Here is a 17,279-nt window from a genome sequence, read left to right on the forward strand (position 1 = left end):
AACCACCAAGACCGCACCTGGAACTCCGTTCTCTCTCTCACTTTCTCTCTAGATCTGTATTGTTTTGTGCTATTCATGGTTTTGCAAACCGGCAGAGCAGACAGATTCACGTCCCATGTTGTCCCCATGGTTACAGCCAATGTTGTCAGACAGGCAGCTGCAGGTCAGTGTGTGTGGTGTGTGGAGGCACTGTAGCGTGTGATCCTGCCTGGCCTCACCTGATGATGCAGCATTTCCTTTGGATTAAGGCGATTAAACTTTAAACTCTGATGGAAATTCAGCAAATAGTTCACAATTATTGTTTGGGAAAGAGGAGCAGATGGTATCCATTTCAAGCTGTGATTTTTTTTCTGTTGACATTTGAAGGAAATTACTTTAGGACGAAGATTATTCAAGTCCTTGTGTTTTTACAGGGTGAGTATGGACTTGAATGATTATATTATAGCACTTAATAAAAATGGTAGGAGTATCTGCATAAAGTTTTGTAAATCTCTGTCACTCGTCAACTTCTCGCGACAAGAGGTAAAGAAAAAAAGATCTACAATTGCTTTCAGCCGTTAACATTGCATCACCGAATGTTCAGTTCCCATCTTACATACAGAAAAAGAAAGGCCAGAGACACAAGATAGAACCTCTGTCCTGACACACAAGATACAAACTCTCTCCTAACAGATACTGCCCTCAATGTATGACGTTTGTTTGTTTGTTTTACTTTGCCTTTTGTGGACAGTCAGACACCACCTGGAGGGTATTCAATAACATGGTGAACCAATAAACCTGGCTATCTTAACCAACAAAAAGTGGCAACCCTACTATTACATAGACTGCAGGAATCCTTAATTGGAGAAAATGAAGAGTCCAGGCTCTTTTCTTAGCCTATTTACTACATTCTGGTTAACGTAACCTGGTTTTCTATTTTGAATCCCTTTCTTTGGAATACCTCCCTAGCCACCAACATCTGTTTCTGTCTTCAGGGGCCTACGTTTACTACAAAGCTGGTTCAGGATAAGTTAAGGTTAAGTTAAGAGGTAAATCATCTAATAGAAGAGCCTGGAGTCCTCGTTTTCATAACAAAAGCTCTTGTATTAGATGATTTTACCTCTTAGCTTAACCTGAACTTATCCTGAACCAGCTTTGTAGTATAGGCCCCTGGTGAGTCCTCAAGCCAGCCCAGTCAGTCCATTTCAGAGTCTGGCTTGTTCCGGTTGAAGTAAGGGCGAGGTAAGAAAAGGTTGGGTTGGAGGAGCAGCACTGTGTTGGTAAACAGGAAGTAGAGGTGGTAATGTATACTTGTGTGCGGGTGTGAGTTCGCTAGCACCACACTCACACTCACCTCTCCCTTGAACCCGGGCCAATAGTAATGAGGCAGAGCGAGGCGAGGTGTGGGCGCTGACAGAACAGGCAAAACGACAATATTTCTGGATTTCTCAGAATAATATGCCGGCAGTCTCTCTTCGAACTACCAGGACACGACTGAGGACAAGCCTATAGCCACACAAATGAATAGCATAATAAACAAAACTGAAGACTACCACACAGCCACACACATGAATGATAACATAAATAAGTATTTTATTGTTTTCCTCATTTCAAGACTACATTGTAGACAGTACTAAATTCATCATGGATAGCAGATTTATGTTAAATACATCACACACACACACACACGTACGCACACACACACGCACACACACACACTGTACACTCAGTGCATTTTCCTTAGTTTTACCACAGTAGAGAATGTATATTATTCTTGAGCTTGCCTTCATTTCAATTAGGTAAGACATGGAAAAAGGCAAAGATTAAATAACACACAATGAGCAATGTAAACATTGTTTTACATGAAAAAAAACAGCATCAGTAAAGTTTGATTTTCTCCTCCTTGCAAAGTGGAAAACCTTAATGACTTTTTGACCTGATCAGACCATGTTGCTTTTTTTGTCCAGGGCTTTTGATGCACTTGCTACATTTACCACATCACAATGATGTCTTTAACAACATATAACAATGAAATACATTTTCTTTCACTCGCTGCCAGCAGCCTACACGTCTAAGCCCACACCCACAGCAGTCATGTCAGACAGGAATGCATGTGCAGAACCGGAAAGACTGTGTGTGTGTGTGTGTGTGTGTGTGTGTGTGTGTGTGTGTGTGTGTGTGTGTGTGTGTGTGTGTGTGTGTGTGTGTGTGTGTGTGTGTGTGAGAGAGAGAGTGTGAGTGTGAGTGTGTGTGTGTGTGTGTGTGTGTGTGTGTGTGTGTGTGTGTGTGTGTGTGTGTGTGTGTGTGTGTGTGTGTGTGTGTCAAGAGTACAAGTGCACCATATGAATATGTGCGTAGGTGTGTTTGTGTGTGAGTGCGTGTGTGTGCGCGTGTGAACAAGTGGTCAGGTGAGCCTGTACGACACATAACAACTCACTCACACAAAGCCACTCATCAGATCTCTCCATGCTTGACTGCGTTGTTACATTCAGGAAAACAACCATAGCGATAGTATGACATTTTTTAAAACATGACAATATGTTTTACCTTTCTTCATTATTTTTTGATGGATGTTTTATCTGTAACCGTATTTATTTATCGACATGCTACATGTGGCCGAAAGCAACACAGAACAGGAATCTGGGAGGTAGCATGACTATAGCAAGACTATTCCCAACTTCTATTCACAGCTTGACAAACAGGGGACTTAAAAAAAAAAATTAAAACAAAAAAGCTTTTACAAATGCAAGTCACATTCACAAGCTTTGAAGTAAATTGTCAGTTGTGCAATAGCAACTACCTTGACATGAACAGAATGCAAACGCTTGGGACTACGCAACACCTGACACAGCACGGTATTTGTAAAGGTCTCTCTGTACTATGCATGGATATGGGCACGGTATAGCATGATGTATATAGAACAGTACTATATACTACTAGCTATGTACTGCTTTTTAAATGAATGGGCTGTTCATGCATTGAATACAACACACAGAGTTCACAAACGTGTTACGACAGTCTGACCAGACATTCCCACCGGAAGCATGCACAAAGATAGTGACACTACTGGCTCAAAATGTACATTTCACATAACACACACACACGCACGCACGCTCGCTCGCTCACACGCACGCACGCACACACCATTTTGACCAGTTTTGAAGAGAGCAGAAACAAAAGACAATATTCTTCTTCTCTATACCTGCACAGAACTGCAGGAATTTAGTGTGGGTGTTAAAGCTGGACGATTCCTTCATAAATGCCTTCAAGCCACAGACGTGTTTCCCTTAGACTTCATTCATTTAGCACGTCATCGCTTAATGTCTTACAACTGATCCTTTGTTGCTCTCAGATACAAAGTAAAATCCTTTTTTTCCTCCTAGACATAGAAGCAACCATTTCTTTAGGAGGGCCATAAAATGTGACTTCAAAATAAGTCATTCTGGGGTTACCAAATCCAAAACACTGACACTGAGGTGAAAGACCAGCTCGCACCAAAAAAAAAAACTGCACCACAGGGTTGGCAAGAAGCACTAGAACACGCAATTACGAGAAATATCAAAAATAATCCATCTGATACATATATAACCGGATGAGACTGATCTCATTCGCAGTCAAGAATGCCAACGATTGATGCGTCCATCCATCCACACGGCGTACGTTCATCTATTCCTATTGAGAGTGCTTCTCAAATATTAGCAACAGCAACACATGAGTCCCAGTAACTGCAATTGGTACGTCATTTATACCCCAATGTCATAAAATACCAGGGTAGAATTAACCACAGCAACTGCATCGGAGCAGCAGTGAAATGTCAAAAGAGGTCCGCAAAGAGGTGGCAAAGAACACCAAAATAAAAAAAAATGCTATGCTTGTTTTTGCCCTGCAAGAGGGGGCAACACTACGCCATCAGCCTGTTTTTGTTACACCAGGTCGATAGGCGGCGTCCTTCGTTTGTTGGTTTGATCGTCCCCGTTTGGCCTTGAGGAGGAGGAGATTGAGGCTACTGTGGCCGTCCCACCTCCTCCTCCACCTCCTCGGCGGCTGGCCGAGCCGTCCGTGAGGAACTTCTCCAGCTTGTCCAGGTAAGGGGGCCGCTGGGGCAGCAGGAAGTAGTGCGTGTTGCTGGCCTTGCAGCCGTTCTCCATGACCGGCAGGATGCACGGCGAGCCCTCGCTGTTCTGCCGCTGGAGCCCGCCGCGGCTCACGTACTTGGGGTCGGGCGCGAAGCTCTGCGTGGGCGGCATGATGCCGTTGACGTAGGTGGGGAGGCATTTGGGGCTGGGGGTGCGGGCGCTGCCGGTGCCGGTGCTGGACAGGGGCTCTCGCGGCGGCACCTTGGGGGGTCGGTCCTCGTCACTGTACGCCCCCGAGGACACCTCGGCCGACCAGCGGCGGTAGTCGGCGGTCTTGGCGGGCCGGGGCGGGATGGGGGCGCGCGGGGGGATCTCGGGTTTGTCCATGATGGCGGCAGCGTCCTGCTGGCAGCCGTGGTTGGTGGTGGCGTTACGATGGTGGCAGGACAGGCGCAGCGATGTGGGCTTGTTGAAGGAGCCGGCCGGACCCGAGTGGGAGCGGCGTAGTTTCCTCACGGCTACGGCGCGGTCTTGCACAGCAGCATGGTCCTGCGAGGGCTGCTGCTGCTGCTGTTGCTGTTGCTGGTGGTGGTGGTGGTGGTGGTGGTGGGGTGGGTGATGGTGCTGGTGCTGGTGTGGAGTATGATGCTGCTGATGCCGTTCAGAAAGTTCCTTCTCCTGCCGTCTCTGCTGCGGCTGGTGCTGATGCTGATGCTGATGCTGGGGATGCTGGTGGTGGTGATGTGGATGTGGATGTTGCTGGAGCTGGGGCTGCTGTGGATGCTGTGACTGAGGGGGCTGGGGTGACTGAGGGGGCTGGGGCTGGGGCTGGAGCGGCTGGGGTTGCTTCTGCTGCTGCTGCACCGGTGGCGTGGGCCCGTCATGGTAGGCGTAGTTAATCATCCCCCGCCCTCTACAACTCTGCCGGCCCGGCATGCCGTAGCGGAACGGCGAGGGCGCCACGCTACCCGATGACGACGGCGCGTCCGGCACCAGCCTGCAGCTCTCGTCCGCGGCGAAGAAGATGTCCTGGACCTGCTCAGTGGAGGAGGACAGGTGGTCCAGGAGGGAGGAGGAGGTGTTGGAGGGAAGAGGGGGCAGGGGCTTGGCCACCCGGCTAGGGGTGAGCGGAGGGCTGACGCGGTCGCACACCGACAGGCGCTGGAAGGGGTCGTCCTCCACGGGGCTGGGCGTCAGGGGCTCGCTGCTGGACGACAGGGCCAGGGCCAGGGCTGAGGGACGGAACTTCTTGGGGGGAAGCTTCGCGACTAAAGGGCTGCCCCGGGACAGGGTCGATCGTGGTTCTGTAAAAGGTTTTGAAAAAAAGAAAATAATGTGTTATTAATGTGTTGTAAAATAAAGCGTTATTAAAGCCAAAAGCATTATTAAATTTCATCTTATGGTAGCAAACAGCATGTCATCTTATGGGAACAAGCACAATACGCCAGCAATATCACTTACACATTAAACTGTTATTAAAATTCCTCTATTTTTGTCTCCAGTCCATATGCCATAAAAAGGTCCCATGAAATAATAACAAATCTAATATTTTTAAATGTCAACCCAGCAAAACCGCAGCCAACTGGAAAAGAAAAGCCACTTCGCTCAGGGTCAGTGACCACACCTTGTTCTCTTGGTGGGCTAAAGACTAACCTCCCACTGTTTTGCAAAACATTCCCCAAGCTAAATTTAGCTCGGGCTCGGAAGCCAAGTCACCGGCTGACAGATCACATAGAACCCTATGAAAACTTCCCCTGAGGACCATCAGGTGGTGGCAGGCGGGGGGGGGGGGGGGGGCAGGGGGGGACATTACTATATCACATAACGTCTATACATCCCTCAGCATACCTCCATGTCTACAGCAATGTTAATTTCGTCAGCTTTTTAAAATGTAGTCTTAGTCTTAGTCACAATGACGAAAATCAATTTTAGTCTTAGTCATATTTTAGTCATTGCCTTCCCAATTTAGTCTTAGTCTTAGTCTAAATGACGAAAATCAATTTTAGTCTTAGTCAATTTTTAGTCATTTTCGTCATTTTAGTCAACACTGTACATAATAGAACTTCTCCACACAGTTTCTCTTTTTAACATATATCATTGACTGTACAGAATAAACCTTCTCCGCACACTGCTCCTCTTTTTAACATATATCACATTGTACAGAAAAAAACTTCTTCACACACTGTTTCTCTTTTTCTCTATTTTATCTAATACCAGTGTTAATTTCGTCAGCTTTTTAAAATTTAGTCTTAGTCTTAGTCACAATGACGAAAATCAATTTTAGTCTTAGTCATATTTTAGTCACTGCCTTCCCAATTTAGTCTTAGTCTCAGTCTAAATGACGAAAATCAAAAAAGGGCATTGACGAAATATTTTAGTCATAGTCATGGTTGACGAAATTAACACTGGTCTACAGGGTCGATAAAGCAAACATTTTTCCCCTATATAAAACATTTACAGATAGACAGACACACAGAGAGAGAAAGAAAAGAAGAGAGAGAGAGAATATGTATGTAGTATGAGTATGTAGTTGCATGCAGAGATAAACACAAAGAAGAGGGAGGAAGAGCGGGAGGAAGGGAGCGAGAGAGAGAGAGAGAGAACTGGCTACTTACTTTCTACAGAGGAGGGGGAGAGAGGCTGGTGTGTTGTTGGTAAGCCGTAATCCACCGCGCTGTCCATGCTGAAATACAGACTGACAAAGGAGACAAGAGGGTTATCCAACGTCCAGTATATACCCTGTGTGCCAATACGGTCTAGACATTTACCATTACACATTATATATATGGGTCAATGGAGCTCTTTAATAGCAGACCTCAGGTGGCACAAAAACAGTTAATTCCCATAAATCAATTAATAATTGGTCATTCATGTACAAGCGATGAATATGCTCAGGGCCGCTGACAGCTTTGACCGGGCCTGGGGAAAAATAATCTGAAAGGGCCCCCTCTAGACACACACAATGTAATGGGGTCCCAATTCTGGGCCCCCTCTTTCCCTGGCCACGGGACAACTCCCCCGCCACCCCTCCCTGTCAGCTTCCCTGAATATGCTTGTTTGAACGTTCAGTGAAAACAAAAAGATGTTTTCATCCATATAATAATGGCATTAGCCGTGGTTGCACCACCCACATATCAGTGCTCATGGTATATCAAAGTGAATAAAAGAGCAACATTTTGGATAAACTTTTTTCGGTCTCTCTTGTCTGTGTTCTCATTACAGTGCATTCCTATGCTCCTCTACAGTCTACAGTCTACAGTCCCATGTTGCTTCTGTGGCGCAGGGTACTAATGCACCTGGCCATATAAGGGCTTCATGTCTATGGGGACCAAGGTTCGAGTCTGACCGGGGTCATTTCCAAATCCTAATCCATCTCTCTCTCCCACCCACTATCTTGTCACTCCTTCACTATCCTCTCGGATAAAGGCTCAAAAAGTCTGAAAAAAATATTTTTTTAAAGAATGCTGCAATTCCAGACGACACAACCAAATGTTTTTTGTTGTTCCCTCTGCTTGACACTTGCGTCGACTTGAAGTCATAGTGATGGTTTCTGGAAGTCATAATCTCACCAGGAATCAAAGTTGGGGAAAATGGCAGACTTCAGTACAGCCACTTTAAACCCAGTCTGTCTCTTGTGTCAGTGTGCTCATAGTGCATGCATAATACATAGGCTATGCAGTACATCTCTTCACGAAAGTCCACTAATTGTTCGTAGCTCCAAACCAAAAAAAAATGACAACACAAAGCAAATAAACATGTTTTTGTTGTTCCCTCTTCGTGACACTCACTTATCGCTCTAGACCAAAAAAGTGACAACACAAAGCAAATAAACATGTTTTTGTCGTTCCCTCTCCGTGACACTCACTTATCGAAGTCATGGTGGTGGTTCCAGGAAGGCTTGGTTCCGGCCATGCTGTGACAGTGGCTGCCCCGCAGGAAGAGTGCTTGCGAGGGTAAACAGACTTCCTGCGCCGTCAGGCCTGCAGTGGACATACTCCAGCTGCAATCGGGTCGCATCAAAGCCAGGAAACACTTGGGGTCGCCAAGCTTGCCGCCACAAAGGTACCTGCGAAGAAGAAAGATTACAATATATTACAATTTGTTACATGTACCTTAGATTGTTACATTACGCTACACTTAGCTGATGCTTTTATGCAAAGCAATTTACAGTTATTTAGGTACAGGGTTTTGGTTACAGTCCCTGGGGAAATGTCGGGTTAGGTGACTTGCTCAAGGACGCCTCAGCCACAGATTGAGGTTTAGCAGGATTCAAAGCTGCAACCCTCTGATCAAAAGCAAATCCCTAAAAATAAGGTCACATGCATAGGACTGAGAGAGGTGAGTGAGTGAGTGAGTGAGTGAATGAGTGAGTGAGTGAGTGAGTGAGTGAGTGAGTGAGTGAGTGAGTGAGTGAGTGAGTGAGTGAATGAGTGAGTGAATGACATGATTATCATACTGCAGCTTGGTACTGGTCACAGGGTGCATGAGGGACTGGAAGAGAGCATGCATTCTCCCGTGCACATTGTCTATTGAATGTAAACCAGTTATGAGGATGGAAATCTCTCACAACACTTGCCTTTACCTGTGTATATTTGCTCAGAGGCAAAGTGTTCGTAATTTGTGGCATTACTGGCACACATAACATGAATTAGTATGGTAAAATGTAACACTAAAAGGCTTAAAACTGTCGTCACACGATCAGGTGCAGATTTTGGGCTCAATTTGAAAGCTTTGTGAAAAAAGAATGGTAGGCAAGACAGAGCTATGTTCCATAGCCTGGGAAATCCCATGCTGCTTTGCACAATAGTTCTGATCTGAAATGGATTCTCCCCCAAAAGCAGGGTCCTGAGCAAAGGAGCCAATACGAGTTGGGAGGGGTGGAAAGGCAATCATGCATATCACTTGACAAACGGAAGCTTGCCATTTGTTTGAATAGATACAACTTGCACAAAGTCTGGCTATGGGCTACATACAGTGCGTATATGCCACATGATGCATTCATAATGCCCATGTAAGCGGCCATGGGCAATCGTAAACTACCCCTTTCCTACAAGAAATTGCATAGGCAGCCTCCAGACTATCTGACTTGTAAGATAGTATCGTGTTAACCAGGCAAATGTTCCACAGCCTATGGAATGACGAGCATCCTTTTGGCATGACACAAAGACACCTGTGTTTCTACGAGACCTCCGGACACATACACTGGGCAATATCAATAAGCATTGTTAGGCTACCATGACAGCTAGAAATGAACAAAACTCAGGGGAAGAACCCTTGACCACACTATGCTTAACATGCTTAAAGGTACAGTACTACTTTGTTGTGTTTTTATCCATTTGCATTGCTTGTTCAGAAACATCATAGTACATCATGGCAAATGGGGAAACATTTTAATGAATATCCTCCATGATCATGAACCCTTTTAAACTACTCTACCTTATCGGGGATATACATACTTCCGATTCTTTTTTTTCATTTTTCCTGCTCACTGTGACATGCTAAACTCACAACAACTATGGGTATCAGTTTTGTCACTTTCCGGTCCTGGCAACGGAACTGAAATATAACACAGTGGACCTTTTAAGACAGTAAATCTTAGGCAAAAACTAAAAGGTGATCCAACATAAAACGATTTTATCACTGTCCGGTGAAAGTTTTTTTTTGCAGTTGTGACAAAACATAACTTACACTGACAAAGGTTTTTTTTAAAAGTGTTTCAGTTCAATAACATCAGTGATCTCACTCTTGACTGAGCACTAGTGGCACATGTCCAATAATTGCGCCGCGGTTGAGTAAATAAACATTTTAACAGCAAACAACACTATCACTAAACCTTGCACTGACTCCCTGCATGCATTGTATAGTATGTACATTGTGTTTATCGATTAATCACATTCCACGAAGCAGAGAGTTAATATTAAACTGAGTTACATAGTGTACTGAAGAGAAATATAAACACCACTTAGAGTAGGTGGAGTATTTACTATTAGTCTCTATTTCACCTTTAAGCAATTTGACATTGTACTGCATTAAGACTGTTCTCAGGTACCACTTGGACTTGAACTCTACCTTCTATTAAACGCCCTATTTCTACACATACTTTTCTTGCTAATCCTTCCAGGCATTTGCGTAGTAGCAGATATATACATTAACTGAGCAACACAGTATATCCCTAACCGACATCTGAAAAAGCTTGTAGTTTGCTCAGCTGTGACAAGTAAGTGGTGAAGGGTGTACACTGTAAAAAAAAAACAGTGTCGATATAATTCTAACAAATTTGAAATTCACTCACTATGGTCTCACTCAAAAATCGTTTGAATTACTCTCTGCTTTACTCTTTCAAATGTTAAATCCACTCAATGTTGCGTAAATATTATGCCCTGGAGAGCTGAAATTGCACTGGCCACCTGCAATTTTTTTCTTACACTGACTTTTGACTCCACTGTTAGAGTAATTTGACTCTCCACAGTGCTGTGAATACCCTATCTGTATTCAAGTAAGTTTACTGTGAAATATTGACACCTCATTTTTTGTACTGCACAGTAAAAATGCAGTGTTAACTCAACACTTAGGGAGTACAAGATACACTGGAAGAGGGGTGTCAAACACAGGCCCGAGGGCCAAATCTGGCCAGCGGAGTCATTTTATTTGGCCCGCAAGATCACTTCAAATGTGTATTACAGTTGGCCCACATACACCATAAATGTATGGCTTATTAAGACTTGAAAATGAAATTTCATGCATCACAGGAATATGAGCTCAGGCCAGTGAAATAGCTCACACTCAAATACATCAGAATATGTGCAGACACTATGATGGGAATTTGTGAAATTCAAATATTATTTAGTGTGTGTGTGCGCACAATTTTTGTCCCTTTTCAAAAATAAATAAGTCTATAAATCTTGAGTTTGCCCCCCGACTTCGCTCCAGATTTTGATTTTGGCCCTCGGTCAATTTGAGTTTGACACCCCTGCACTAGAAGATATTAAATCAACCCTCTCCTTTCTAATATATAACTTTTCTGCAAAGACAGAAACATTGTGAAGCAGCGCTGGTGGAGCAGCGCTGGCACTGCTCTGCACTATGCTGTTTACCTGGTGTCATGCTTGGCAGATCACTGCCTCCTGTGTCTGAAAAATTGTTATGCAGGTCTCAGTTTCTCAGAGCATTTGAGCATCAGTTTAGGAAACCCGATGCCGGACAATGCCAGTGACAATGTAGAATGCAAATGCATAGGTAGGTGGAAAAGCATCAGATCACTAGTCAAGGTTAGGAATGAGCAAGAAGGGCCACTTTGGTAACAGGAGAACTGAATGATGGTGTAAGCACTTCCACCCGCACTCACTGACACTTGTACATTTACTCTCTCACACACACGCACGCACGCACGCATGCACACACACACACACACACACACACACACACACACACACACACACACACACACACACACACACACATTCATACAAGCACTCACACACGAACACACATGCATACAAGCACTCACACACAAACACACAAGCAAACTACCCTCGCTGTGGTTCTCAGATCATCAGAATGACACAAGCATGACACACACTTGCCGACATCTTCCACGCAAGCCTCCCAGTGTGGAAGGACAATCTGTGATTGCAGACCCGTGCAGTAAAGCTATATTGGGGGCATTAAGACAACCACAACGACAACTCTCCACCTGTAAGTGTAAGAGGACGAGTTGGATCTGCCATGGGAAACACTTTTGGCAGGAAAATGCACTTGGTGTAGCCACATATTTATATCCAAACAGCACACAACTGTGTATCAACCTGCACTGACAGGCCAATAAAACTAATAGGCTATGAGGTCTACAATGAACCAAAGCCAATGCTGTGCTTGACATTGTCTACAACAAGGGCTCTAAACCTTTTTCCATCATCAACCAAAATGGCTAGATGTTAATCTTGCTGACCAAACACACACTCACTAATGGGTCAAAGTGGCTAGTAAGTTTTCTTTATTACCAGCCAAAGCATTTTCACCAGAATTTGGCCATTTGGCCCTGAGTACAAGCAGGCCTAAAAACAGATTGGAGTTGAAAACTGTAAATGAGCTCACAGACAGAATGAGTAACAAAACTTTGAATTTCAAAAAGGCTCATATGTAGGCTATCCAATACGAAGCTGTCTTCAATAACACTTTCACTGTCGTGTGAACTGACTTGGGTGTCTCAATGAAAAGTCTCAAGGTTCACATGGCAACTATCAAGTTCCAAACTTTCAGCATTAGTACACGGTTTAACTTCTACCACTGACATTTGCTGCAGACCATTTTGTTTCATCAAATTAATTATATTATCTACTAAGAAGCTAGCCTATAACACACATCCCTTATAATGTGTTATAAAATGTTATAAATGTGCCTTCATATAGCACTATACGTACATAGGCTATAGCAACACTTCCTTTTACGCAATCCCCTGCGTTCCCTTGGACAGACTCCGCGTATAACCATAAGGGCTCGCAATGTTTACCAATCCCTGGTACCTCTTGATGACATGACAAACTGACCAGCGCCTACTCACTAAGGAGAAGTGGGTTAGTTATCGATCCTTTAGAGACATCAGTTCGCAAAACCAACTGAAAAGGCGGTAAAAAGTGGCTAAGGTGAGCGGAAACTTGCATGTCGTTCTGGCACGCTGCACGATCTCGGCATTGACTGTGTCCATGTCCGGAGTAGAGCTTCAAACTCGGGACAGCCTTCCTGGCAGAGCTGGGGGCAGGGGTGAGAGCAGTGGAGGGTTGCAAGGGGGATGCAACGTGATCCGCGATAATGAACCCCACGGGACTGTCGCTTCCTCTTGCAACAGGTGCAAAAAGGAACCGGACTGGCATCGGTCTCGTCTGGCGCTTCCTCCGCGCGGCGCGCGTTACTTCGAGGGAGACCCCAAAGCTGGAAACAGCGCACATTTAAAGTGTGTGTTCTTCATGCATATTGATCAGCTATATAGTCTTTAGGCTTGTAAAATACCATTTACCCTGCATCACGTCACTTGAAATCAACAAATAGCCTACACCTATAAAGAAAGCAACCGGCCATTAAGCTACATTGCACAATCACTCATCTATAGGCTTTGTCACCACGTTTAAATAATTTTCACGTTTGAGGTTATGAAAAAGAGCAAAATAGGTCCCTGAATACAAACCTACAATATACGTAACCTCGCGGCGTTCACACCCCGGGTTTGACACATCCACAGCGGTTTCTGAGCAACCATACCCGCTCTACCTGTGCGACGAGCACTCACACACCCTGAATAGGGGACGAATAGTGTGCTTCCGCAAAGAGGCTATGAGTCATTCAAAGACAACACATGTAATTTAGCTGCCTATTAGTCTATTTGTCTGTTGAAACACGAACAGCCGATTTCCTCAGCCCTAGCTTTAGGATTCGGGAGTTAACATGGGCTTCCCTAACATATTCAACTTTTGACAGCAGTTTCACACTGGACACTTTTTGACCAACTTCACTACTTCTTCACTACTTTCAAGGTACCATTATATATAAGTAATACTGATCACTGCAGAGCAGAAGAAAATACAGAAAAAAATAATTAGTCCAATTTGCTCTCTTAAAATTGCGCATTGTAATGTGTGCGTAAAAAATGTTCCAATGCAAGTCCATCTCTTGTGAAATGTTACAGACCCGTCACAGACCCTGATAACATCGTACTCTTTGCTGTCGTCATACACACAGAGAGAGACACACACAGCCAACACTCAAGCTCACCCACTCGCACGCACCAATGCGCGAGCTGTCGGGCGCGCGCGCAACAACGTACAGAGAGGACTCAAATTCAAACTGTAACTTTCATTAAATCGCAATCTGGTGCTCACCTTAGGGGGGGTCTCGTTGTTTTCAATGCGCGCGCACTATTCCCAAATCATGCGCAGACGCGCATGCTGTGGTGTCGCCTTAAAATGGTGAAATTCTGTGTGTTCTCTTAGGATTAGGTCTCTCACTACAGCGCTGAGATACACTACTGCATTCATAACTATGCAGCACTACTTGGGAGAGACTCGTGAACAAGGCCGGGTCTGTAAGCAAAGGTCTTTTAAAGACTTCCATGGCTCCGCCCCGCTTAAAGTCACCGTGCTCTTTTCTTTTTTTATTTTTTTTTTTACACAGGATCACTCGGGTCCGGATCGCTGGCTGTAGTAGTATAATGCTTTCCCCTCCTACTTTATTACCACATTGACTCACAAATCATGTTGGCTCATAACTTTTGTGCCGCTAACTTTCGAGATCTATTATACATTGGATAATAAGCCTAACCACTATGCAATATACTATATTTATAATAAACACATAATAATAATGATAATAATAATAATAATAATAATAATAATAATAATGATAATAATAATAATAATAATAATATTGGTGTTGGTGTTGATGATGATTAACAGATTTAAAAGAATCAATTAATCTGACAGCTCACACTGAGCTGTGTTGGAAGTGTATCTGTAAATCCTGCTTGTTTTAGCAAGGAGATGGGCAGGTGTGTGTGTGTGTGTGTGTGTGTGTGTGTGTGTGTGTGTGTGTGTGTGTGTGTGTGTGTGTGTGTGTGTGTGTGTGTGTGTGTGTGTGTGTGTGTGTGTGTGTGTGTGTGTGTGTGTGTGTGTGTGTGTGTGTGTGTGTGTTTGTCTGTTTGTGTGTGTGTGTGTGTGTGTGTGCATGCGTGCACATGCATGTGTGTGTGCGTGCATGCGTGTGTGTAGGATCAGCACATGGTCTCCAGAGTGGCTGGAGGGCAGATAAAGAAGGCAGGGACAGCAAACACTCCTGGCCATTTATCACTGTTGTATATTTCCCAGGGATGGATTTGTGGGGTCCATATTGCTGCCCGTGTCGTGACACGACTTTTATCAGATCTGTGTCAGGATAATGCAGCTGTTTCACTCAGAGACTGTTGTTACATATGCATGCACGCATGCACGCATGCACGTGCACACACACACACACACACACACACACACACACACACACACACACACACACACACACACACACACACACACACACACACACACACACACACAAAACACACACACACACACACAAAACCACAGGCACGCACGTAGAGAAAGAGAGAGAGACAAGAAAGATAGAGGGATGCAAGTTAAAACTGACACACACTACATATACATCTCTACGCTATATGACAGCACACCACACTGTAACAAACACCCTGCAATAACTCCAAGTTTGCTTTGGATAAAACCACCAGCTAAGTGTAATGAAATATAATGCAATGTAATCCGGAGTAGAAACATGGGAACCACTTCAAAACGGCACAAACGTGCGTGAACAAGAACAAGAAAAAGAAAGTAGAATAATAATAAGGAACAGCAGAAACACAATAGGGTCCTATACACACCTTCGGTGCTCGGGCCCTAATAATAATATGATGTGATGGTCAGAATGTATCTCTGTGCTGAGCTCCCACTGGCTCCATAGTACAGAGGCCTAAGCCATGGGGCCAGTAAAATCATTGGCAGGTAATCAGGAACAGCACTTTCCACCTTTGTGTCTGTGCCTGAAAAGTGAACTGAGCAGAGCTGTTTCATGAAGGGATTTACGGTACATATTTGTGCTTATTGTCCAAGTTACAGTGTAGTGGCTGGGGAGGTATTTCAGGTACATCCATGCAGGTGACGTAAGATCTCACCATGTTTTCTTGGGCACGACCATAAGCAAGAAGACGGTTTTGTTTACAGTAATATACTGAAGACTGCAAAACCAACAACCAAGAGACTGAGAATGTCTCAAAGACACTGGCACCTGTGAATATACTGACTCTGCTCTGACTTGGGCTGTGAATGTGATTTAACCCCTTAATGCATGCTGTACCACCAGTGGTACGCTGTAATAGTCATTGAAAAGTGAAGTACTAGTTCTACAATACTATGACATAACACAGGGCCTTTAGTAATGCACTACGACTTGGTCATTGCCATTCTGGTAACAGCAAATGTATAATACAGTGTCTTAACGGGTTAACTTATAACTGCACATGAAAAAAAAACATACTGAAGACCAAACCACCAAAACAAATCATAGACAAAAATTACTATTTGAGGAAAAAGTTTAGCTCACAACAACATGGTCAGTTGTTATGGTTGTAAAACTTGTTGGCTGGCGTCCATGTACAGGTGTGCTTTTTACACCATGGTAGTAGGTCTCAGAGCCAGGTAGGCTGATGTGAAGATTAATGTTTTCCAAGTGTAACACAAAGATAGAGACACAATGCCGACTGAACAAAACACACACACACACACACACACACACACACACACACACACACACACACACACACACACACACACACACACACACACACACACACACACACACACACACACACACGCACACACACACTGACTGTACAGCTAAAACAAACAAATCGTTGAATCAGAAGGTATGCTGAGAGAACAAAATGTACTTATGTGTGTGTGTGTACTTGTGTGTGTGTGTGTGTGTGTGTGTGTTACACAGTTAGCAAATCCTCCAATGCTGGCCTCGGCCCCCGGAGCTAACAGGCTTATCATTAGATATTTGGCCATAGATGGGCTCCGGCTCCCAGGCACTAATCCCCTTCTATAATTTTCGAGCACATTTTTCACATTCCAGCTGGCCAGTTGTGGCCAGCCTGGGAAGGGTGGGCTCTCATTGGTTGGTGTTGGCTACATACATACTACATACATGCAGTAAAAAAATATGGTGCAATCTGTTAGTGTGTGTGTGTGTGTGCGTGTGTGTGCGTGTGTGTGCGTGCCTGCGTGCGTCCGTGCCTGCGTGTGTGTGTGTGTGCATGCGTGCAAGCGTTTGTACTTTATATATGTTATGTGTACGCAAAGTGCCTAGATTTGGACAGCTTTTGTATTCGTACAATGATAACATAGATATTGTAGAATACTGTAGCAGCACAACTTAAGTTGTTTAAGAACAGTCAATAAAAACAACTGGAAAGACTGCTGGTCAATTACTCGTGTAATAAAAAATGTTTTTTCCAAAATCAAACTTGAAGTTTGGAACACTGTGCATATAAAAAATGTTTTCCTTTTCCGACACGCTGCCACGCGAGTGAGTGGGTGCATTTGCAATGTGCTGCAGCAGAGAGCGTAGATGACTGGCTGGTCCAAGCAGTGCAGGGGTGCATTTCTCGAAAGTGTAGTTGTTAGCCTG

The 17,279-nt window shown here is 44.3% G+C and overlaps 1 protein-coding gene across 2 annotated transcripts; it reads right to left on the reverse strand.

Annotated features, from left to right (window-relative positions):
* Window positions 1–1,583: 1,583 nt before the first annotated feature.
* Window positions 1,584–14,107, reverse strand: errfi1a (ERBB receptor feedback inhibitor 1a). 2 transcript variants are annotated; one of them, XM_063215730.1, is made up of 4 exons: window positions 13,928–14,107; window positions 7,921–8,121; window positions 6,671–6,750; window positions 1,584–5,359 (listed from the first exon to the last, which is right to left on the reverse strand). In XM_063215730.1, the coding sequence occupies exons 2-4, from the start codon at window positions 8,070–8,072 to the stop codon at window positions 3,903–3,905; spliced, it is 1,689 nt and encodes a 562-aa protein (XP_063071800.1). In that variant the 5' UTR covers window positions 8,073–8,121; window positions 13,928–14,107; the 3' UTR covers window positions 1,584–3,902. The 2 variants fall into 2 exon arrangements, with proteins under 2 accessions (XP_063071800.1, XP_063071799.1); XM_063215729.1 differs by having other exon boundaries at window positions 12,476–14,107.
* Between the last annotated feature and the right edge of the window lie 3,172 nt (window positions 14,108–17,279).

The sequence above is a fragment of the Engraulis encrasicolus genome, chromosome 14 (genome assembly GCF_034702125.1).
Source record: "Engraulis encrasicolus isolate BLACKSEA-1 chromosome 14, IST_EnEncr_1.0, whole genome shotgun sequence".
Lineage (NCBI taxonomy): Eukaryota > Metazoa > Chordata > Actinopteri > Clupeiformes > Engraulidae > Engraulis > Engraulis encrasicolus.

Coding starts and splice junctions, on each gene's coding strand:
- errfi1a (XM_063215729.1), bottom strand. Junction 6,751..7,920: donor CACCACCATGACTTCGATAA/GTGAGTGTCACG, acceptor CTCCTTTGTCAG/TCTGTATTTCAGCATGGACA. Junction 5,360..6,670: donor CTCCCCCTCCTCTGTAGAAA/GTAAGTAGCCAG, acceptor AACCTTTTACAG/AACCACGATCGACCCTGTCC.